We start from the raw sequence: 24,023 nt of genomic DNA on the forward strand, positions 1-24,023 counted from the left end.
TCTATTTTGATAACACTTGCACATAGGTCAATATATATATATATATATATATATATATATCAATTTTGATGACACTTCCACAGAGGTCATTATATATAAAAATAAGGTAACTATATGACATTTACAAAAAGGTCATTATATACGAAAATAAGGTAACTATATATAAACTTCAGGTAATTATAAAAGTCGTTATAAATAAAAATAAGCTAATTATATTCATTTTTACTACATTTTAAAAAGATCACTACATGTAAGCCTATGTAGGATTCGAACCCACATCATGTGCAATGCAAGTGCACAATGCTCGACCAATTAAGCTAATAGGCTTCCGGCACACAAAAACAATATACTCCATAGCTATTAACTCATTGTGATGTGAGGAGGGCAGTAGGGATACATCACTGTTTCAAAATTGGGCCTCCACCAGTTAGCAACACACTCACCAATCTGCAAAATCACATAATTTAGACCCAAATATTTTTAAGGTATACGAAGTATGTCTCTACAAGAAATTTTCTTCAAATCAACATTTCTGAATAACAGCAAAAAGAAAAAAGAAGAGTGTTCGAGACAAATAATCAGAAAGAATATCACACAAAGAACACAAAAGTATCACACCTGCCAATTATGTGGAATAAGCATGCAGTCCAAATGAACGCATTCAAAGTGTCCAAACAAATCATGTTGATTTCACGCAGAAATTTGAGAATTTAGAAAAGCTTGCAGGAATGATAACATCATCAATTTATAGCCGAAGGTGTTCTTGGGCTGTTATCCTCATGTTTTCAGCAGCCTTTTCATGAAAAAGATAGATTCTTCTGAAATTAATAAGGCTGTATCCCATGAAAGCTTATTAACTATCTAGCAAGAGAAAAATTCATATACAATAGATGCTTCAGGAATGTCAAAAGGGAAATAATAAGGTAAGCATGTATTGGAAAATGATGAAGGAATTTGAATAATAATAAGAAACCAAAAATAGACAATAGATGCGAAGAAAACCTAGCAACATAGAAAGCAGGATTCTCAAGCATAAACAATTTATTGCAGCAACAGATGGCCAGAGCTCCCCCAAAACCACCTTCACCGGTGACTATTGAGATGACAGGAACTCTCAGTCCAAACATAGACCTTATGTTTTGAGCTATAGCTTCACCCTGCGCTCAGAGAGACAAATCATTTCATCCTCATTACCACAGGTTTAGTCAATATAAACTTAAAATAAACTAGTAGTTGTCTACTCACCTGACCAAGTTCCTCAGATTTGAGATCAGCATAAGCTCTTGGCGTGTCAATAAGTGTAATTACGAGAAAACCATGATGATCGCCATACTTCAATTTTCTGTCTCCTTCACATGTAGAAATCTGTTTAATATTTGCAATGGAAGCCTCAATATATGCAATGGAAGCCTCTTTATAAAGCCTTAAAAGTACTAAACATAAAGAAAATACAATCCAAGAAATTATACAATTTCACCAAGTTCAGCTTGCTAGTTCCCAAAAATGTAACCCTATTTCTCATCTTTACTCTGCATCAAAATGCAAGGCAGTACAATCACAAGAAACAGATGCTAAACTACTCGAATTCCCCATGAATCCGTGACAACAAACCGACCAAGCAAAAGGCACAATGAAGAGCTCAAGATTGCTCTAATCCCCCAATTTTACATAAATTCAAGGGTCACAAACTCACAATACATGACACATAAAATCTAAAAACAATTAAATGCTTGAATCGACAAAATTCGCATGCTATTCAACAAATTTCGAATCCAAACAACAATTTATATTTCATAACAAAAACATTCGAGCAATTAACTAGAAATAAACCCTAGATTGTGAAATTGATAGTCGATAATTTAAGAAATACTACCTGAGAAGCCGCTTCAATGGAGAAGAAAGCTCAAACTCGCTTCAATGGAGGATCGAGAAAGCTCAAAACTCGCTTCAATGGGATGAATATTCAGCGACGAAAATGATTAACTCACATAATTGATTGTTGAAACGCAAAACTCACTTTTCAGGTTTAATTTTGAAGCTAAAGACGAAATTGATGAAGATTGAAGCAAATTATTGATGAAGATTGAAGCAAATTCCTCTGAAATTTGATGATTTTTTGGGAGAAGGATAGAGAACCAGTGATATCGTGAGATTGAAGAAAGATAAAAATAGAGCAGAGAGAATGGACGGTCAAGATTACAAATAACGCGAATGTAATCTAATCCGTCAGATGAAAATTCAATGGTCTAGATCATCTGTTTTCAGTTTTCAGTTTTAGGTTTGTTTTCACATGATCCAATCTCTCTCTCTCTCTCTCTCTCTCTCTCTCTCTCTCTCTCTCTCTCTCTATATATATATATATATATATATATATATATATATATATATATATATATATATAATTTGTTTACACATCAAATGTGTGTGTAACTATTCTTTTGATTCATATTAAATATATACTTGAGATTCTATTTTAAATGTTAGAAAATAGTATTTGAAGAAAATGGAAAAGGAACGCCAAGTAGTATATAAATTCCAACATATCTCTATTAACAAGAAGTTAGAGCAAACTTGTCATAGATAGTGTTGTTTTTAGGACACGGCAATCTTCAACTCATTTTGGAGACATCTAGATAATGTATCGGCTGCTTCGTAGCTTCTAACAAACTTAAATATCTTAGAAGTTTTGGCAATACTGTTGGACACCTGTTAAATTGTTTGCAAGTTGCAATTTGAGTCATCAAAAATATTTTAAAAACTAAACATTTGAGTCCTTAAAGTTGGTAGAACGAAACATCCACTACTCATCCTTCACTGATGAAAGTTCTTTTTTCAGGGACAATTCAACATATACACGAACCACCTATTTGATCATGATGACGTACTAAAGTGTTTCATTTTTTAAGTAAGAATTGAAGAACGACCAATTGAACCTACACTACTTCTCATAATATAAGTCAATCCAGCTTTACACATCAGATTCGTTAAGAGTGGAATGACAGTAAAAAGATAAGGGAATTCCTACCTTTAAACAGCCTCAAAATGAAATTTAATTTGATCACATAACTTTCTAGCCATAAGGTTAAACCCATTTTACTACTATTTAATAAAAAATAAATTAAATATAGGTTGTCACCCTAAAAAGTACGCATTATTCTGAATCATCTATCTCACAATTTAAGTAACACTTATATGTCATTTATATCACACCATATATCTCTTATTTTATACGAGCAGCTAATGATGATGGTTCGATTCACGTTTGTTAATGACTCCAAAATCTTAAACATAAATAAATAAAAATGAAATCCATTAATTAATTCAAGTAAAGACTTGATATATAAGTTGAGCGTGACTAAATCACCTTAAAATGGTAGTGGTTTGATATAAGAAGAAAGTAGCAACAGATGGTGAATTTTAACTGGATATGTAGTAGTTATCATAGCTTTAGAATGGTATATCACCCAAAAATATTATATTCCTTAGCAATTCTTTAATTAATTATTTTAAGGCAGTGCTTTATAGCTATTAATTCTTTGTACCTGGATTGTTTTGCATAATAAGACCCTACATCTACATCTAGAGCTATACGTGGCTTTTTAACCATCAAATTATATATGTTTATCCTTTCCTTAACCTTGTTTAGCATCATAATTACTTCTTAACCTTATATTCTTATTGATCCTTAACTCTTATGTTTTTTTGAAAAGCTGTCCTCCAATTCCAATTTTTTGTCACGATTTTAATTTTATTTTTTTAATCGAAGTAGATAAGTAAAGTACTTCATGTGTTTTGTCAATTTGACAATTTAAATTGATTGAAAAATTCCATAAGATAAGTAAGCGTTATTTACTCCATCTGTCAAAAATCTATATAATTAGTTTGTTTGGTAAGTGTTAATTAAGGCCAGTTACACTTTACTTTTAAAAAATAATATTTAAAAAATAATTTTATTTCGTAAAAAAAAAAAAATTAATTAAATAATTTGTATTTAGTATGTATAATTAATTTCAGTTCAGTAAAAATAATTTCATTTTTAGTAAATATAATTTAAGTTTTGCAAAAAAGTTTCCCTAGTTTAGTAAAAATAATTTTTAATTTAGCAAAAATTAGATAAACTGAAAAGGCATAAAGTTATTGACGAGGATAAAGAAAATCTTATATCATCCACATGGTAATGCTAAGCTAACTCAAATCAAAGTATTTCTTTTTCTTCATAAGTTTTCATTTTCATTCATACCATTTAGGGACTAATATTGAGTAATGATAACGAAATGAAAATTATAAAACAAGTTTGGAGATACTTACCACCGTTTTTTTAGTTGACACGTATTTCTTTTAGGAAGTTTATTTTTAGTTGCCACGTTTTCTTTTTGGGTAAGATTTATACCTTTTTTTTTTATGTACCTCACTTGCTTTATCATTCTCTTTAATTCTCTCTCCTCTTCTTAATATGTGTGCCTAAATTAAATGCATCAACTAAATAGAAAAGGAGGAAGTACATAGACATTAAGAAGACACTTTTCTTTCAAGATTACAATTCATATTCTATACTCTTATTATCAACATTTAATACTACCTACCAATTAAAAAAAAATTACTATTCAAAGGTGTTTCAGAAAACCTTATGACAATTTATAAAATGATACTCACTCCAATACTTTTGGTTCTTCTTATTTAAATTATTTTCCTATAAGACAAAAAAGCAATATAAAAAGAACAAAAAGGATAACACTTTATATTAGACCGATTTAAGTTAAGGGCTTGAAGAGTATAATAATACCTCCATTTTTTTATTTTATTTTTTTGAAAGCTTGACTTACTTGATAAACTTAGTCAAAGGACTAAAATAAATCAGCATATAGATTGAAAGTGTAATATTTATAACTTGAACACTAAACAGATGACGAAAATTGATCCAGGATCTCTTAGATTCGGAAAAAGAACTTTAACCAGTTAAGTTATCCATCATTCTCTAACCATTATGCGAAAATCAAGTGAGTCAAAGTATTCTATAGAATTTAGGATGCAACAATGCAAAAACTAATTTTAGATAAGAGGGAATATTATGTTGTGTTTACTACTGTAATCATACATCCTCTTATTAAATTTGATAAGTTTTGTTAAATTACCTATTTGAGAAAATATTTAAGAACGTATATTTAAAAAATTTAAAGTAACGCAATTTTTCGAACCTTAGCACCAACCTTGGAAAAATATTCTATATAAGTACAAACTACAAGTATATATATTATAGTTTTTCTTCTCAATCATATGCTCGAATTTTGACCTGAAGACTTAAATTCTTGGACTAATAGAATATAGAATACTTAGAAAATGATTTTTATTCGCCATCTTATAGTTTGTACATTTAAAAGACATCTTTTAGAATAAAGTATAACAAATTAGTGTGAAAATCGACCCTTTATACATTTTAAAATATAATGAAGCTTATATTAGACAAAAGATTAAACTTTAGTAAAAGAATACGGTTATATATATATATATTTTTTTGAAGGGAAGGATAAAATATCATTAATTGAAAGCCATATGGCATTTACAATAGGAATTATAGAAAAGTAAAATACAATCTAAATTAATCAAGTAAAAATCCTCTTTAAAAAAACTATGATGATGAGAAACTAGATCTGACGATGAAGCACAGTCCCCGATTGTTCGCTGGATTATGCAGCCTTCTGTGAGGGAGTCCATCTTCTTGACATAGTTTTGGGAAGAAAATTCATTACTTGACCATGTCGATCGCATCCTCAATTCCAACGCCAATTGCAAAATTGTACGAATAACAACCCATGAATCCAATCTTTCAGATAAAACCTTAAAAATAATTTTCAATCTTCCATAAGGGAAGAGAAGAAAGACAAACGCCAAACTCTCACAAAAGGAGAGAACAAACCCAAAAATTGGGAAGAAAACTCTCATAAAGAGAGAGCAAGGAGAATTATTAATGACTAAAAAACAAAAAACAAAGAAAATAAAGAAAATAATGGGGCTTACCATCATCAAAGAGATGATGATGGTAGCCCCTTGCGGCTGCCAAAAATTTTAGGGTTTTTTCAAAGAGAGAGAGAGGAAGAGGTGAGAGAAAGTTTTTTTTTACATATATAGTTATTGTAATTGGTTAATTTAATTACTTTGAGATTGAAAATGATAGTGAATATAATCTATGCTCTAGCACTAATTAAACTATTTTCATTATTAAAGAGAGCTTAGCTTAAAAGGGTCTAAAAGAAGAAGAGAAGATCTCATCCATTAAGCTAAAAGGTAATGGGCATTTTTGTAATTTTACTTGACATGATGTTAGTATATAGTGGGATAAAAATCTAATTTTTCTTAAAGACACATGAAAGTGACAAATATTAAGGGTTTTTTTTTTTTTTTTTTTTTTTTGGTAGGGCATAATAAAATGAGGTATATTATTGAAGGGGTATAAATATGCAACAAGCAGTAGCCTAAATGTGCAAGAGAATTTAGGAGCCAAAAGCTTACGTAAGTAAGCAATTAACAAGCTAGAGCTAGAAATTTTTTTGTTTGTACTCAAAATATTTTTGTTGGGGTTTTTATTTTTGTTTGTTAGTTTTGTAAGATGTCTTGTAGGGGAGTGATGGGAGCACATATGGGGATGAGCTGGGGAATGTTGGGAGACGGCGGGTGGCGAAAAGGGCCATGGACCGCCGAAGAAGATAGGTTGCTCATTGAATATGTTAAGCTCCATGGTGAAGGAAGATGGAATTCTGTTGCTAGACTTGCAGGTACTACTTGCTTCAATTCATTCATATTTTAGGTATAGTCCTAGCTAATTGTATGTGTTTGATGTTCTTGTTTCCCTCAATTTACTCGATCACTCCATACCCTTAATTGAGGCACTACTCCTCCAGTTTGAGTGGTACGTGTTCATTTAGTCTCGGGTTTAAGACTTAGCTCCTAGATTACCACCTTAATAATTGTGCACGCAACCTTAGTGTTCTGATCTAATATATATCCTTGTGTTGAGAGAATATAATGACTCGGCATATCATTCAATTCGAATCTTTAGGAGTTTTAATCTAATATCCTTGTGTTAAGAGATAGGAAGTAGAGTATAATGACTTGTCATGTATCATTCAAATCTATAGGTGTATACAATTAATGACCTATTAATCAATTATTAACTTGGTCAATGTCATAACTAATAAGACATATTTTAGATGGTTCAATTTAAACTCAAAGTCATGCATATGCAACAATATTCACATGAGACCACCTCAATTGGCCAAAGCTATCATGTTGTCTAAGCATAGTTCTTTCCATTGAATGTAACGCATTTTGTTTACATTATACGTGCATTACTCTTTACATCAACACATGTGCATGACGCATGCATACTTTTTATCTTCATGATCCAAAGTTTATCATATCATAATTAGTTAGTGATTGATACATTTCTTGATTATATTATTAATCTTGCACTTAATACCAATCCAATTTTATATTTATCAATAACATCTTGATCTAACATAGTGGCAAACATCGATGGTCGATCTGTATACAATAGATCACACCTTTATAGTTCACATTCCTTTCCCTCATCTGTAATTTGTAATGCTCTTGTGGCTCATTCATTACAAAGAAAAAGAGACGTGTTTTGTACTTAAATTAACAACGTTTTCTTTTTCTTTTTCATTATAGGATTGCGAAGGAATGGTAAAAGCTGTAGATTAAGGTGGGTTAACTACTTAAGACCCGACCTTAAACGAGGGCAAATCACTCCACATGAAGAAAGCATCATCCTAGAGCTCCATGCTAGGTGGGGCAACAGGTAATTTTTTAACCTTAATTTAGCTAGATTTTTCTTTGCGTTATTTCCACTAACAACATTAATTATTACAAGATTTACAATCGATCACACCTACTAATAATAGAATTAACATCCAATCAACTAATAGCACGTACTCGTACTTGTACTAGGTGGTCCACCATTGCGCGAAGCTTGCCTGGAAGAACAGATAATGAGATCAAGAACTACTGGAGGACACATTTCAAGAAAAAGGACAAGGCTTCACCAAATAATCTCGAAAAATCGAAAACTCGCTTGTTACGGAAACAGCAGTTTCAGCAACAGCAGCTTCTGCAGCAGCGGCAGCAGGAGCAGCAACAGCAACAGTTTACGGCGATGGACATGAAAAAGATCATGTCTATCCTCCTCGAGGATAGCGATAGCAATAAGGTAACAAACACTACAACGACGACTACTAGTCTAGTACCGCAAGCTCGACAAGCTGAGATGGGTGCTAACATTTGTCCAACATATACTGAAGAACAAGGGAATAATTGGGGTTGTTACAGTGATAATAATATTTCTTGTGAAGCTTCTAACGTTGATCTTCTTTGCTGGGATGCTGCCTTGTGGAACATAGATGATTTCCAAGGGAATAATTGGGGTTCTTTTTGAGCAACCTACAATTTCACTTCTATATATATATATATATATATATATATATATATATATATATATATATACTAATCTAAAACTTGGGATAATTAATCATGGTAAATATGTATTATACGCCGTTTTCAAAAATAACCTCGACTTAATTATTTGACAACTTTAAAAAGAATAATCTTGATGAACTCGAAAATTGCTATTTTATTTATCTATTTTTATATTTTGTGAAATATTTCATAATTTAGGCTGATGAAATTTTAATTTTCGAGTTCATCAACGTTATTTTAAAAAAGGGAAAATTAGTCGGGGTGATATCAAAAAAACGTCTAATAGCACATAGTTACCATGAATAATTTCCAAAATACTCATATACCTTTAAGCATTTTTATTTTTTTGTCCATTGTTGCATGCATCATAATTGTGGTTTAATTTGAGATTTAGCCATTAGAGGAAAGCAAGCCTCGCGGATTGTTAAAAATCAAATGTTAAATATAATAGTTTAATTAGCTAGCTAGGTCAAAGAATGGTACGTGAAGTTTCTTGCCATGTAAGTGACTTTGCAAGAAACTAACATGTACCTCACTAGCGGCGCCAAATGTTGCTTAAGTTTGTTAGTTTTAATTTGCTAATCTTAAGCTTGTTTAATGTATATTTATTATAAATGAGCAACACCAATTGGTTGTTGGTGTAGTGATGATTGGGGCTACATTTGGTAGAGAGTACCGCATGTTCAATCTCCCGCAACAATAATTGAGAGGGGATTGGAACCTAACCACTCAAAACTGATTCTCGAATCTGGATTAATCCAAAAGGTGAATTGCTTAAGTGAATTGCTTTACATATGCGTCGTTTTTATTTAGTATAGACTTTATAGTTAATAGTTCAAATCGCTTATTGCAATTATGCTTTGATTTGTCCATAAGCATTATACTACTCTTTTTTTTCATAGCTAGGACTAGCCAAATATGTACTTGATTTGTTTCATCATCATCGTAACTCGAAATTCATCATATACTGATTTTATAAGCCTATTCTAAGTATGTCCAATTTTAGAAAGAGGTACGTATCATGTGTAGAGGTGACAAATCACACCCGATTTGAAATCGACTCAAAAAATATCCGATTTAGATTTCAATTTGCGTGAACACAATAATTTAGTATAACTTAACTTTAAAAATTGACCCGACCAGACCTTATCGAACCCGATCCGAAAAATCGAATTGACATTTCTAATCGTATTATGTATCTATTTTAAATATTTTGAACTTGCGAATTTGTAATGTAAAATACATGATGTTCCTTCATAACAACATACAGTTATCATAATTACAATATTAAACTATGATTAAAAAAAATTATTTTCATGATGAGTCATACACTCATCAACCACCTTTTCATTCTAGCACTACGATTCACATACTGTTTCAAAATGTCCGAAAAATAAAGGTACAATTTTAATTGAACAACAAAAGAATTTATAAATTCATTCGAACAAGTAATCTTGTATGTAAACACTCAATCTCTAGAACTTTAACCAAATCTAATCCAACCCAACAAAACGAAAAAAAATTAAATTAATTTCAATTTCACACCTTAACAACTCAAAATTAGTGGATACACTTTTGTCCTTTTGTCTAGTGCGTGGATCACATGCCTCATAAAAGGACACACCCTAAAATAAACAAAGAATTCTTCTTAATTATACCTTTTTTAGCCCTAAAAAACTATGTCGTACCCTAATTAAACAACAAAAATTAAAGCATCATATCCTAAAAACTTGATTGCATACCCTAATTTATTGTAGTTAGTCAAAATCATATCATCTAATCTATCTAGAAATACGTTACTTTATTTATATGGTGCTATACAGATTTCACATCATCATAATAGCATAAGCAAGCACAAACCATATTTTTATAATTTAATACGTATTATTACGTGATTGTGTGTACTTAGTTCATAATTATTTAACAATTCCTTTTAATCGCAAAATTTTGTAAGAGATTCTTCACACTTTTCTCAATTTAATCTTGTCCGTACACGTTCATCCTAAGTGAAGATCCAACATAAAATTGTTTATTTGCCTCTATTATTGATGCTATAACTTTTTTTGTTTGTTGGATTGAGTTTATCGTTTCCCTAGTACTATCTTCTACTTGAGCATTAACTTGAATTAATTAATGTTAAAAAAAATTCTTATGTAAAGGAGGGACTTTTCGAAAGCATAACAAATATGATCTAACCGTGTTATGTTTTCCTAAAAAAAAAAAAAAAAAAAGAAATAATTGTGTTAAGTAACAGTTTGTGATATTATGTGATAATTGAAGAGTTTTAGAGGGAAGTGAAAATAGTTGATATTTTATTGGGTATATCGTGTCAAAAATGAATAATAGTATTGGGTATATAAATTAAGACGGATAATTGAAACTTGAGAGTAAGATGTGCATCATGCAGTGCTCTCAGCTTAACTTTACAATCATGCTTATGCATGTATAATCGAGATCGAGTAAGATGTGATCGAGAATATATGTAACTCAGAATAATTTAAGATCGATGTACATCGTGCCCTAAAGCTTTGGGCAAGCTTGATATTCAAATTTCATGAATTAGGATATAAATTTTTTTTACTAAAAGTCTTTGCTCTTGGTCTCTCGTATTCTATTACTCAATCTTAGTAAATGTAATTTGGTAAAATCAAAATTGTAATTCATTATTACTCTCTCTGCACCATATTATAATCTCTCTCTATCTGATATTATACTGCTTGTTGCTTATTTTTCATGTGAATTAAGGATAGTGGAAAGAGTGTGTAATAGTCTTAGACTTAGAGGTATTTTTTTTTTCAAATTGGTGTATGATGACATTAATCTTTATAATTTGGATTTGGATATAGAGGTATATTATACAGGACAATACATAAAGTTATAAATTAAGTAAATTATTACATGGTGGGTATCTTATATGTAAAAGGTAAAAATAAAGTAGCTATAACATGGTAAAATTATGTAAAATTTAATAGTGCATTTTCTGTGTGGTTAGCCATGTGATCGGAATTACTTATTCAGAGAAATACTTAATCGGTCATGGGTTACTTATTTTGGGGTTACTCGATTGGTTATCGCATTTTCAGTGTTGCTTGCCACACTGTGTGGCGGACTGACACACTCCAAAATACTTAACGTGTCGGGTAACTCCTGACCAATTGAGTAATTCTTGACCAAGTAACCCTTAATCGAATTACCCCTAACCGACCGAGTAACCCCTGATCAATCATGTAACCCCTGAATAAATAACTTCTAAATAACCCTAATAAGTAACCTCAGCCACACGGTGTGACTAGTCACATATAAAAATTTGTAAAAACATTAAATATTAGAAGATGCGATATAGAATAAGAAATATAGACACAATAATATGGGGGTGAAGAGAATACTATTTTGAAAAGCGTACATTGTGTGCTTTGAATCATTAGTCAAGTGAGAATTCTTGGCGGAGTAATGATAAGCTAAGTTTTCAAGAATAATTTCCTTAGCCCTATCTTGCTTCATCATCACAAAGAAGATTAAATGAACAAGTATACAATTATATAAGATAGATATCGTTTGCAAGAATATAACACATCATTTAGATGCTGTGAGTTTGGGAGTATGTATATGTAGCTCTTTGGAATAATTTTGTTACATTAAGTATATTATAAGTCCGTTTCAAGTGGCTTTAATTCTTGACCATTTCATTCAAGACTTTGATACTTTCACAAATCACAAGTACGTATACATTAAAGTGATTGTCGCTGGTTTGCTTAGAATCTTATGTGAAAAGACTTACGACAAAACAAAATATTTCACCCATTTTTCAATACATGCAACACTTTATATTATTTACAAACTATATTTCGGATATGGTGATTTATACTCAAAGAAAATTGAACATATTTAGATTTAATTTGTCTCAATACAATTTTTTAGCACAAGAACTAAATGCAGGAAAACTTAATATGGAGTATATTCTTAGATATAGAATTGCAGTGGCAACTACTAAAAATACATCATGAAACTTTCATTCTACAATCTTGTGAATTAACATTATTTGAACCTCATAAACCTCTCTAACCCAAATTGAGGTAGGTGTTTTAAAATTTTGTTGGTGTTTTTGCAATTCTAGTAATGCAAATCGGAGTTTTACCAAGTGAGTGTGGTTACCTTTGGTGCCTATGTGTGCAAGGAGCTAGCGAGAGAAAGATGGACGCGCAAGGCTGAGCTAGCAAGAGAGTTAGAGCTTGGATGCTCGGATAGACTACAACATGGCCGAGCAAGAGCTCACGTGCGAGCGAGCTATAGCTGATCACTGCCATCAGTGGCTTGCGGCAGGTCCGAGCGAGAGCTCTTCTGCGAGTGAGCTATAGCTTGCCCCTCGCATTGGCTTGTGGCAGGTCCGAGCGAGAGCTCCCTATGAGTGAGCTATAGCTCGCTACTCGCAAGCCTTGCGGCAGGGCCGAGCGAGAGCTCACCAGCGAGTGAGCTATAGCTCGCTGCTCATGAATGAAAGGAATGATGTCCTTCCAACAAGTGTATTCTTCCGATAGAGGGTTCAGAATTATTACAGAGTTAATTCTTCAGTAAGATCAAGTGATCGGAATGCCTAGGTGGAGGCTGCTTCCGATCAGTAATATCGAGGTACAATTGATATTACAGCTTAATCTTAACTGAACCCTTCGGGTCGAACCCAATCGAATCACCGATCTGAGACGACGAATTAATCCGAAAGGATTTAATGAGTCGACAGAGTTTTACGAATACAGACATCGGATATCGAGCCTAGGGCGTCGAGACCGAGCGTCGCATAATCACAAAGCGACAAGTATGAACATAGCCCTAGCACCACACTGGCCTAGCCATGTGGGTTGCTAGGCTAGACTGGGCCCAACAGCATGCCTAGGCGCACCATGCGTGCCCTAGGATGGCTGGGCACCATTGCAGCCCTAGCATCATGCCTAGGCGCTATCGCAACCCTAGCATGATGCCTGGGCACCATCGCAGCCTATCGCAAGCACTAGGCGACCAGGAGCACCTGGAAGCCTATCGCAAGCACTAGGTGCACCAGGAGCACCAGGCAGCCCATCGCAGCACATCAACGTGCTTGCCTGGATGCCTGGGTGCGCATGGCAGGGCCACACACGCACCAAGCACAGCCATCGCAGTGCTGGGCACTACGCATGTGCATGTGTGTGTGTGCGTGCCTCGCACCAAGCATAGCAGTGCTAGGCACTGGCGTGTGTGTGCTAGTGTGAGGGTGCCTGGCAGCATCGCCCAGCACGCATGCTAGGCCCTTGCGTGCGTAGGCTCGCTGGCTGGGCTAGCAATGTGTGCGAGGCTGGTGTGTGGTGTGTGGTGCGAGGCTGGTGCGAGGTGCGAGGCTGATGCGTGGTACGAGGCTGGTGCGTGGTGCGAGGATGGTGCATGCTATGCGAGGCATGTGCGCCAGCCAGTGCGTGGGCTGCTGGGGCCAGCACCAGCACAATGTGCTAGCAGCATTAGGCGCCAGCATTGCCCAGCAAGCACTTGCTGGCTGGGATGTTGTTGGGCAGTGCTAGCTGGCAGCGCTAGCTGGCACGCTAGCTGGCTGCCAGCCTAGCAGCCATATGGCGGTTGTGAGGAAGCTTGTGGGGATCAATCAAGGGCCTTGGGGAGCAAGGCATATGGTCCCCCACCTAACCTTGGGCACTACTCCTTTGCACATGATCATGCCACTTGTCGCAATATGATTTAGTTGATTATTTATGTAATTTGGAAATTAAATAAATCATTGACTTTTCAACTCTCCCACATTGGTGGGAGATTGAAATCCAAGGACCCATTTCCCTATAAATACCCTTCAAGGGTGTTGGGAAATGGACAACCTTGAGTGGAATTAAAAAGGCAACTCTTGTAATTGAGTAAACCTTTGATTCGTAAAACTCATAGTTTTGTTTTGTCCGGGTCTTGACTAACCTTCAAGACTTGGGACGCTCGGGTCGGGTCGAGGGTACGATCCGTCGGAGATCTCGTAGTTTCGGGATTTTGAAATAAGAGCTCTTCGAGAGCGAAGCACGTAACAAAGGTATAATTCTTGTTCTTAGTCTTGCTTGATTAAGTTTATTATGCTTGTTAATTACTTTAATTAAGGGGAGGGTCTTGGGGGGTTTCCTTCCGCGTAGTGTCGGGTCACTACGAAACCCTACAATGAAGCCTACAGCAAGGCTGAGCGATAGCTCGCCAAGCCCAGCCGTGGGTATGGGCCTTGCGTGAGGCTTGTGTTGCTTACTTCTTTTTCTTATTTCTCCTATAAGTACTACTACTTGGCCTTTATTTCAATCATACATTATTTTCATTATTGAAATACCCTAAACATACAAACACAAACCTTCCCTTTAAGATCTGAACAATTCTTGAGTAATTCCACTCTTCGGGTTCGGATGCACGAATTACGAGGAGAGTTGCGTTAATTTTGGGGCGCGTGCGTCCCTAGGAAACTTGTACCGGTGGTGGCGTATTTTGCTTCTAAGGAAGTGGATTCTGTTTCGCGGCGCGACTGTGAGTTTGAGATCATCAATCCAGGAAAGTTCTAAATATCTATTTATTATTGTTTTCAACAGTTATTTTACCAACAAATTTGTAAGTTGTTGATGATGTAATTAGTCTGTACTCTAACTGCTCATCTTCTATGTGGCTAACCACACACTTAACAAATGGTTTAGTCGTGTGCCACATCATCACTTAAAAGACTAACTTTACAGAACCATTCAATTGACGGAAACAAAGGAATCCCAGATGGTAAAGTAACACGGATTATTAGGTAATAACACCTATAACACAAACAAATGACCATGTAGAAATCATATACTCCGTGTTTTAATAAGTGTTACACTTCATTTTTTGGCAAAAACCTACATTTAAATATTATATCTCTGTCCTCTCATGGTCCCCACCTAAACCCACTACTATTTTTTTTTTATTTTTTTATATATTAAATATTTCCTTTCACATTCATTACTTTTCAATATTAACCCCACTGTCTTTCTTTTATAATTTTTTAATACTCCAACTCCCACACTTACCTCTTATTTTTATTTAAAACAATTAAATTGCCTAAACTTATGTGTCGATCAAAGTGTAACACTTATTAAAACACAAAGGGAGTATGGTAAATGATAACTTGTTATTTGGTATGAAATTAGAGTAGTTTTGAACCTTAATGTCGTACGAATTGGCATCTTAGTTCACTATTTATTCTATTTTTATGCAATTTTTGTGTACCCCATGCTTCACAAGTTTGTGCTTTTTATTGCATATTAGTGCTTAATAGCACTTATTGAAGCTATAGAGAAATTGAGGCACGTAAGGGGGAAGAAAAAAGGCAAGCACGGGTTGACGGAACAATGAAAGATACAAGAAAGAGTGCCTTGGAGTGAAATAAGAGCATTTGGAAGAATTTAACATGGAAAGATTACACAAGGGTCAACTTCGACTGACCATATTTTTTTTTCTACGTACTCAACATTTTGATGTGATTCAAATTAGAGAATAAAGATCATCTTAAGAGCTTTCAAACGACTGATTACATTTCTTTTTCAATGAGTAACCAAAAAGTTATGGCCATCCTAGAAAAGTATGCACGTTTGTGGCAAATTTTGGATGTCCGTGCAGAATTGGTTCTATATAGGCAGTAGCTACTGCCTTATCTTTGCCCTTTCTGCATGACCATGCGAACTTTGACACTTCTGTACAGACCTGGTTCCGGGTTATTTTCTTGTTTTCTCCGTCCTTAATACTTGGGGGTCATATAAATACCCCTTAATTAGCTACGATGGGGCTGTTTTTCTACAATCTCATATTAACCCACCCAAAATGCCCAACCCGCTCAAATCACATGACCCACTTTGCACACCCAACCCAACTCATCCAGCATGATCACGCCTAGCCCTACCTGCTAGCAAGCCTGCACATGATTATTTGTCATACAAACATGAGACCGAGGAAACTACCAAACTATAAGATGATGGCATGAACATAACCAACATCTTCATATATTGGCGAGATTTGAGAAAGCTATACTTGTAGTTTTCGCCTCATCCATTGCTTTTGAATCTTCTTTTAGTGTATGATGAAAAAATATCTCACTTATCTCCAGAAAGCATTCAAATTTGTGTTTATGAGAAAGGTCGGATTAAGTTGAAAGAAAAAAAAATCATGGTTTAAATTAAAAAGCAAGATGAAGAAGATGAAGATGATCCTTAGATAGATACTAACGGAGCAATAGATGGATCAGCTTCCGGTGATAATGTAACAAACGTTGGCTAGCTACAATTACACTAATCAAGAAAGTTAAAACAAACTATACATGTTTTAAATACTTTAGGACAAGCAGACAACTTATTTTTTTAAAATTGTAAATTAATTGCAAAATCTTTTTTTAGCTGTCTAAAGATAAGTTCAAGCCCCAATAAATTTCAAAACAAGTACAAAATAAGAACTACTCGGTTTTTATTCTTTATTTGTGATATAAGGATACATAGACATATTAATTTTTCTTATTATAAAAATTAAAAAAATTCTACATGGTGGCTTTCTGGAATCATAAATTCTATTGGAAGAAAAACTTTTTTTCCAATTTTCTGTAGTGGCATTATAGATTCATTAAACTCACTAAAGTGGCCTAATTGTTATTAAATCAACTAACCAACACTTAAACAGTTCAAATTCTAACCTTATTTAATCAAAAGACTAACCTTCCCTTAAATTAATCCTTCCCTCAAATATATAATAATAAGAATAAAAAAAAATAACACCACTTACTCCCCCTACCTACACCACCCTCCCCTTTCCCACTGGCGACCTCATCGGCACCCCAATCATCCTGGGTTCACCGGCGTGGGGAAAGGAGGTTTGGGTAAGGTAAAAGGGGAGGGGATGGGTCGCCGATGTAAGGGAGCAAGTTACTGGTGGGAGTGTGTGTAACACCCCCAAATCTCCCTCTACGGAAATACTAGTATAATACGTATAATTATACCGTAGAGATAGACTTAGGCGTATTACCGCCACGTGATTACGCAAGGCTACTTAATTACTAACCAAAACCAATACTTTGCAACGAAAATTCAAACTCTTTCTTTATTTACAATAACTATAAATAGAAACCATCGTCATGAGTACTCATAATTAAACCAAGACCAACAATCCTAATCTAGGTGAAGAACATTCCCGGGACTCCCATATGCTCAATTCTTGACTCCACCTGAAATTAGTCAACATTGCTTACCTTTCCGGTAAACAGGACGAACCAAAACAAATAAGAAATATAGATTAGCAAAATATGCAAATTACGATACACGACCTAGGTTAGCAATCAGCCGGTCACCGGGGACGGCTGAATTTAGGACTAGGGGTGCCGACTTCCCTGCGGTACTTCAAACTTTGAGCAAGTCCCGGAATCCAACTGTCTTTGTATCTATGCAGGAGAGTATGGCAAGAACAAAAAGAACAAGAGGATTGAAAGCTCTGATGGCTCCTCTTTTCGGGTTCAAATTAGCGAGCTGTCGGACCAGCCGCCTGATACCGCAGGGACCCAAGGTGGGCCTTCTGCCGAGAGCTCTGAGGAGGGAGCTAAGGTAGCCCCTTCCCACTTCACTGTTAACCTGGCCAGTTAGCAGATGGCCCCTGAAGAAGAAGAGGGGTCGGCCCCCTCAGGGAGAGGGGAGGAGTCGGACTCTTCTGATAGCGAGTCTGACTCTAGCTCTTCAAGCCGCCTCTCTATAAACTCAGAGGAAAGGCATTCTCGTGTGCATGAGGCAAGACTTTCTTATGCAGCTGAAAAGGGGGACGACTGGTCGGAACCATCCGCCTCTCATAGGGAGTTGAATACTCCTTACTACTGTCATGTCCCAAAGGGCCGGGTCAAGGCCATGAAAGAACGAATAGACTCTTTTCTATTGGACCATGTGATGGGTCCTGATTTTCAAGTATTTGTGCTCGATGCTGAGGATACAATCGTTTTGGCTGCTACGAGGCGGCCATTAAGGCTGGGCTTCGATTTCCCTTGCATCCGGTCGTTCAACAAATCCTCGATGGATACGAGGTGGGGCTATGACAGTTAGCCCCGAATTCCTGGTTCAACATCCTTGGCTATGTAGTCGGATGTGAAATGCGTGGGGTGGAGCCGAATTTTGAGGCGTTCACCCATATGAACTATCTTAGCCGAACCCCCAAAGCAAGCGGTACCGGCTGGTACCAAATAACAAGCCACAAAGGCTATCTGATGACGAGGGGCAAAGAAAATAAATTGAAGGATTGAAAAAACACCTTCCTCATCATTGCCAGCCCTGACAAGCTGCTGAACAAGCGCTACAATAGGTGGAACAAGGATCCGCCTCTTCTAGCAGGCGGTCGCAGCATGCCACTTGTCCCCCGCAAGGCTAGGGAAGAGATCCTTGACCGAGGACTCTTCAAAGTAGAGATTAGGGCAAACCCTACTACTGGGGTACGAGAGCAAGTGCCCCTAAACTGCGTCCCAAAGTTTCAATGGCTCTATGACGAGTATTTTCTGGCCGCTTGCGGCCTTAGCAGCCGGTCCTCCAGAGGTAGCAGGCTTTTTGAGCATATGTACACATCTTTGGCTTTGCTTTCGAATTTTTCTAACTCTTTGCGGTTTTATTTTCAGCTGAAGCTATGGACCACCACTAGTAGAAAAATTGAAAAAGGCACCCCCTTTTCCCACCGATTCTTAAAAACCGGTGGGAAAAGATTTGGGCGGGATTCGGATATTTACTTTTCGCAGCGGTTCTTTTGAAACCGGTGGCAAATGTGTTGTTAAAAAAAAAAGGGGTAAATGGATATGCCACCGGTTCAACCCAAACCGGTGGAAAAAGTACGCAAATTAAAAAAAAATCCGTGAAATACTCTTCTTCTTCAATTCCTTCAGCACGAACAATTTCATTCCCCTGCTTCCCCTTCAATTAATCTTCTTCTCTCGTTCTAGCCTGCCCTCACCATCTCCTTCACGCATAGGTTGTCCTCCATTGAAGCGCATTCCCTGGGCTTTCTCACCTCCATTGCCGCGCAACTCCTCTCTTTCTCTCCATATATAGCTATCTCCTCTATTGAAGCGCATACTGTCGAGCTTTGTGACCTCCATTGAAGCGCATTCTGAGCTTTCCAACTCCATTGTAGCAGCTTCGAGGTAAGAAATATTTCGTGGTCTTCCTAGTCTATTGAATAGCTTCGCAATCTAGGGTTAGTCGTTGATTTAAGGTTTTCTGTTCTTTGTGGTTTGGTTTTGTGACTTTAATTTCGAGTTGTGCATTCAACAATAGTTCATTGTTTTAGGGTTTTCTGTTCTTTACGGTTTGCTTTGAGATTTTGGGTGGATTCTCCTATGCTTAAAATGTGAACATGGATCGAATGACTTTCTTCAATACAATCTTTGATGTTGTGTGTGGTCTTTTGTCTTTATCCACCAGTATTATGTTTGCAAATCATGTAGCTTCCATTAATTGTTATGTCTACTGCTCCTTGTTCACTGTCTTTTTGTTCTGTGTTAAGTTGTGTGTTAAATTTATTATTTCTGCCTTCATGGAATTCTGTTGTAAAATAGTTCAAACCCTCTGTTACTGTTAGTTATACTTCCTCTTTCAGGGAATATAATCATAAAAAATAAAAATTGGTACCGTTATAAAATTGGCATGATGAAGGCAATATGCTATACTTCCTCTTTCAGGGAATATATTTTGTTGATCATTGAATAGGTTTGCCTATTTGGTATGCTTGATCATTTGAGTTGATTGATTACCAATTTTTTCGAATTCGGTTATTTGTTTGGTTTGATTCTTGTTGAGCATGCAGTTGCTTATTGGCTGTTGACTAATCGGGGATCAAGTTAGCTGAATATAAAGGTTTTGCGCTATTCAATTTTTTTGAATTAGGGTATTTTTTGGTTTGATTCTTGAGCATGCAGTTTTTTGTTAGCTGTTGAATATTTGGTGATCAAGTTGGCTGAATAAAAAGGTTTCGGTTAATTGAGGATTGATCTATTGGCTCATTGATTATAAAATTCTTCAAACTTAGGGTTTTTGGTTTGATTTTTGATTATTAGAAAGGCTTGCAGGATTGGTGTTTGATCTCTAGAGCTGTTATGACTTAACGTTTTGTCTGTTGCTGCATTGTCCTTTGTTACATAAAAATGTGGCAGAGTTTTGGGCAGCTACTTTTGCAATTTTTTCAAGCTTGTGAATATTACCAGTTATCACCAAAAGTTATCCACAAACCTATCTTACCCAAAAAAAATTTGGGTAAACATATAAATTCTATATAACTAATCTGATATTGTAGTTTGTTTGACTTGGTATTAATTAATTTCTGATTAGTGATTAATTTTACAAATATTATTATTGTTAATGGTGCTTTTTAGTGACTAATATGGCTAAATACCCGTACACCGGGACTTGCAAAGAAAAAATTGCCTTGCGGTGAGGAGATGGGTATATGATTGAAGTTTGAGGTTTGAAGTTATCATAATTAGTTGATTTATTTGTGGAATTTCCTTTGCCTTGACTTGCTTCTTTGCTGTTAAGTTATTGGTGATCAAGTGGGTTATTTGCCGGCTTTGTCTTCAGAAGCAATTTCTTGTATATTAGAGATCTCCAAAATATAATGCAGTGAGATTCCTTCTTGCTACAATCTGTGGACTGGTTCTTGGCTCCATATTCTGGGATATTGGTTCAAAAAGGTAGGTTCTTCTCATCCAGTTCCATCTCCACATACAAATGTTTGGCTGCCAACTATGCTTGAAGGAGTTATATACTATCATTATTATCTCTCAAAACATTATTATATAGAAATTTACAGTAGAGAAGTCATTTAAGTATTTTAATGAAGTAATCTCTGTTGAAATTACACTCCTTATTTACAATTTACAGACATGCCTGTATTGAATATAAGGACACGTATACTATATTATATATTCAAAAAAAATCTGTACAAGTCCATTCTCATAAGATAATCTTAAAACACTAAAATTTATCACTTTATCAGTGTGGTAATCTGATTTTATTGTTTACCTAGTTCTTATGTATCTAATTCCAAAGAGTTTCTTTCTCATAGAACCATGGAATATTTTTCCAGTATTTGTGATTCCTTTTTTAATATGAAATGAGTTTTTAACAGTGAAATGACACTCTCTGAGAACTATAAGAGAAACAACATGATCACCTATGTGATGTAGCTTCACAAACACTTGCATGATATAAGCACCATACTTTGATTCAAGCAGCATATTTCAACTGCATCGCGAGCAACAAAGGTTGTATGCCAGAATGAATCAATAACTTTTTGGGATGATACATCACGAATGTTTAAGTTATGAAACTTGTATTGAAAACCTATATGAAGTATCTCTTGTCACTGAATGAATTTCCTTAATGCCGATGAGATGAATGAGTATCAAATAGATACTGTTTTATACTCCCGGAATGTATCAGATTGAATGCTTTGCTTCCATTTGTTTGAATCAGGCTCTTGTTGAAGTTCCATACATTGCTGCACAGACGTTATCATATGGCATCATCACTTACTTCATGATTGGTTTTGAAAGGACAATAAGTAAGTTAATTATTTATTTTATCACATATCCTCTTTAATTCTCTTTCTCTTAGTATCTGATAAGAGGCCTTGCTTTGCAGAAAACTTTACTAGGGTGCACTAATCCTATGAAACTGTTTAATTGCTCGTTAGAGCCAATTTTCAGCTCTTGAAAATCTCATTAAAAACACTTAGTTGGAACTAAACATAATGCATACATGAATTTGTGCACATTTATTTGAAATATTCACAATATTGTTCATAGCTACAAAGAGATCCTATAGATTTGTTGACATTCAATTGTCTTTTTGCAGGAAAATTTCTGCTGTACCTTGTCTTTACATTCCTTACTTTCACTTACTTCACCTTTTATGGTATGATGGCTGTCGGCCTTACACCTACGCAGCATATGGCAGCCATCATATCTTCTGCATTTTACTCACTTTGGAATCTATTTTCTGGTTTTCTTATTCCCAAGAGTGTAAGTGCTGTTTCTGTCTTTCTTACTGCTGCCAAGTTTTTCTGTCAAGCTAGTTGGCATCATGGCTTCTGGTTTAATGTACTTCACACATCTTGTACTAAGTCTTTCTCTTTTTCTTTTTTTTTTTAACTCATTTGTTAGTATATCCCTAGCTGGTGGATTTGGTTCTATTACATCTGCCCTGTAGCATGGACACTACGTGGACTTATTTCATCACAGCTTACTGATGTTGAGACCATCATCGTTACAGAAGGGTTTAAGGGCTTGGTCAAAGAGTATCTGGATCTCCATTATGGCTTTAACTCTGAAATGATTGGTATATCAGCTGTTGTTCTTATTGGCTTTTCTCTCCTTTTCTCTGGCGCCTTCATGGCTTCTATCAGATTCCTCAACTTCCAGAGAAGATAAGAAAGAACACATTCATTTGTTGGCCACTGCTGGTGAGAAATAGATTAAAATGAGGTTTATTCCTTCAAAAATCAGGATTTATATATGCACATATTTATAGCCATCTGAACATCAATGAAAGGAGAAATTCTGCTATGCTGAAATCAGGATTTATTCAGAATATATATGCAGGATATGGAATTTGCAGGAAACTAATTACACATTACTGCTGTAACTACGTACAATTTTGTTTCTTTTCTATATGCAAAGTTTGGCTACATTTCGGTCTCTGCCTTAAGGTATCAGTTTTTCATCTCTCATGTTATCTATCCAATACGAAATTGATTCTGATGCTGTATACCTCGTTTTGAAACCCAGGCGATCAGCTTTTGCTCGCGTTCCTAATAACTTCCTGGGGCTTCGAAACAGCATGTCCAAAAATGGTATGCATACTTTGCTATGAGTTAATTAATATTATCTCTTATCCAATTTGTGAATGACAGCAATTAACAGAGGTGGAAGACAGAAGCCATAGAGAAATGTGATGTGATGGTATATACAAAAATCTTCCTCAAGTTTCCATCTAAGTTTTGGCCTTTTGGGGTGGAGAAAGAGGTCTTCATCTATGCACATGACAGGAGAGGCTACTACACATCAGTTTAGGAGAACAGAAACAGTCGCATAGCAAACAGAAGAGCAGCCTGTCAGCCTGAACACACAACACAGCAGCCAGCAGAGCAGCCACCAGCACAAGACCAGGATAGCTCTTGCTGGAACTCAGACAATATGCTGTTTTTGAAGAAAATATATATGTTAGTGTTTATATGTCCATTTTGTTTTAGTTTTTTAAAGTGTAATATTACAAGTTATTGAGGCAGATATATGTGTTTTATGTATATTATGATTATATATAAGTATTTGGTACAATTTAAGTGAAAAAAATGCAAAAAAAAAAAAAAAAAAATTTTTTTTAAATTTTTGGGGCACTTTTGCCACCGGGTCAGTGTGAAAACCGGTGGGAAATGTTATAGTTTTGCCACCGGTTCACTTGAAAACCGGTGGGAAAAGTCCTTCAGCTATAAGATAAATCACATGTTTTTGCCAC

At 35.4% G+C, this 24,023-nt stretch overlaps 2 protein-coding genes and 1 long non-coding RNA gene across 5 annotated transcripts; 2 read left to right on the forward strand and 1 right to left on the reverse strand.

Annotated features, from left to right (window-relative positions):
* Positions 1-912: 912 nt before the first annotated feature.
* On the reverse strand, positions 913-2,261 carry LOC110727294. Its single transcript, XR_002512515.1, has 2 exons — positions 1,246-2,261; positions 913-1,157 (listed from the first exon to the last, which is right to left on the reverse strand). It is a non-coding gene; the product is annotated as an uncharacterized LOC110727294 (long non-coding RNA).
* Positions 2,262-5,532: 3,271 nt separating this feature from the next.
* On the forward strand, positions 5,533-8,466 carry LOC110727323 (transcription factor MYB2-like). The gene is made up of 3 exons (XM_021906882.1): positions 5,533-6,770; positions 7,687-7,816; positions 7,966-8,466. Exons 1-3 carry the CDS (start codon positions 6,605-6,607, stop codon positions 8,447-8,449), a joined length of 780 nt encoding a protein of 259 aa, XP_021762574.1. The 5' UTR covers positions 5,533-6,604; the 3' UTR covers positions 8,450-8,466.
* Positions 8,467-19,020: 10,554 nt separating this feature from the next.
* LOC110727324 (ABC transporter G family member 31-like) lies at positions 19,021-23,775 on the forward strand. Of its 3 annotated transcripts, none has more exons than XR_002512525.1 (4): positions 19,021-21,199; positions 21,984-22,071; positions 22,365-23,217; positions 23,297-23,775. XR_002512525.1 is itself a non-coding variant. In XM_021906883.1 (4 exons), the coding sequence occupies exons 2-4, from the start codon at positions 22,047-22,049 to the stop codon at positions 22,937-22,939; spliced, it is 459 nt and encodes a 152-aa protein (XP_021762575.1). In that variant the 5' UTR covers positions 19,023-21,199; positions 21,984-22,046; the 3' UTR covers positions 22,940-23,775. The 3 variants fall into 3 exon arrangements, 1 of the variants encoding a protein (XP_021762575.1); XR_002512526.1 differs by having other exon boundaries at positions 19,022-21,199; positions 22,365-22,971; positions 23,098-23,775; XM_021906883.1 differs by having other exon boundaries at positions 19,023-21,199; positions 22,365-22,531; positions 22,673-23,775.
* The last annotated feature ends 248 nt before the right edge of the window (positions 23,776-24,023 follow it).

The sequence above is a fragment of the Chenopodium quinoa genome, unplaced genomic scaffold (genome assembly GCF_001683475.1).
Source record: "Chenopodium quinoa cultivar QQ74 unplaced genomic scaffold, ASM168347v1, whole genome shotgun sequence".
NCBI classification, from domain to species: domain Eukaryota; kingdom Viridiplantae; phylum Streptophyta; class Magnoliopsida; order Caryophyllales; family Amaranthaceae; genus Chenopodium; species Chenopodium quinoa.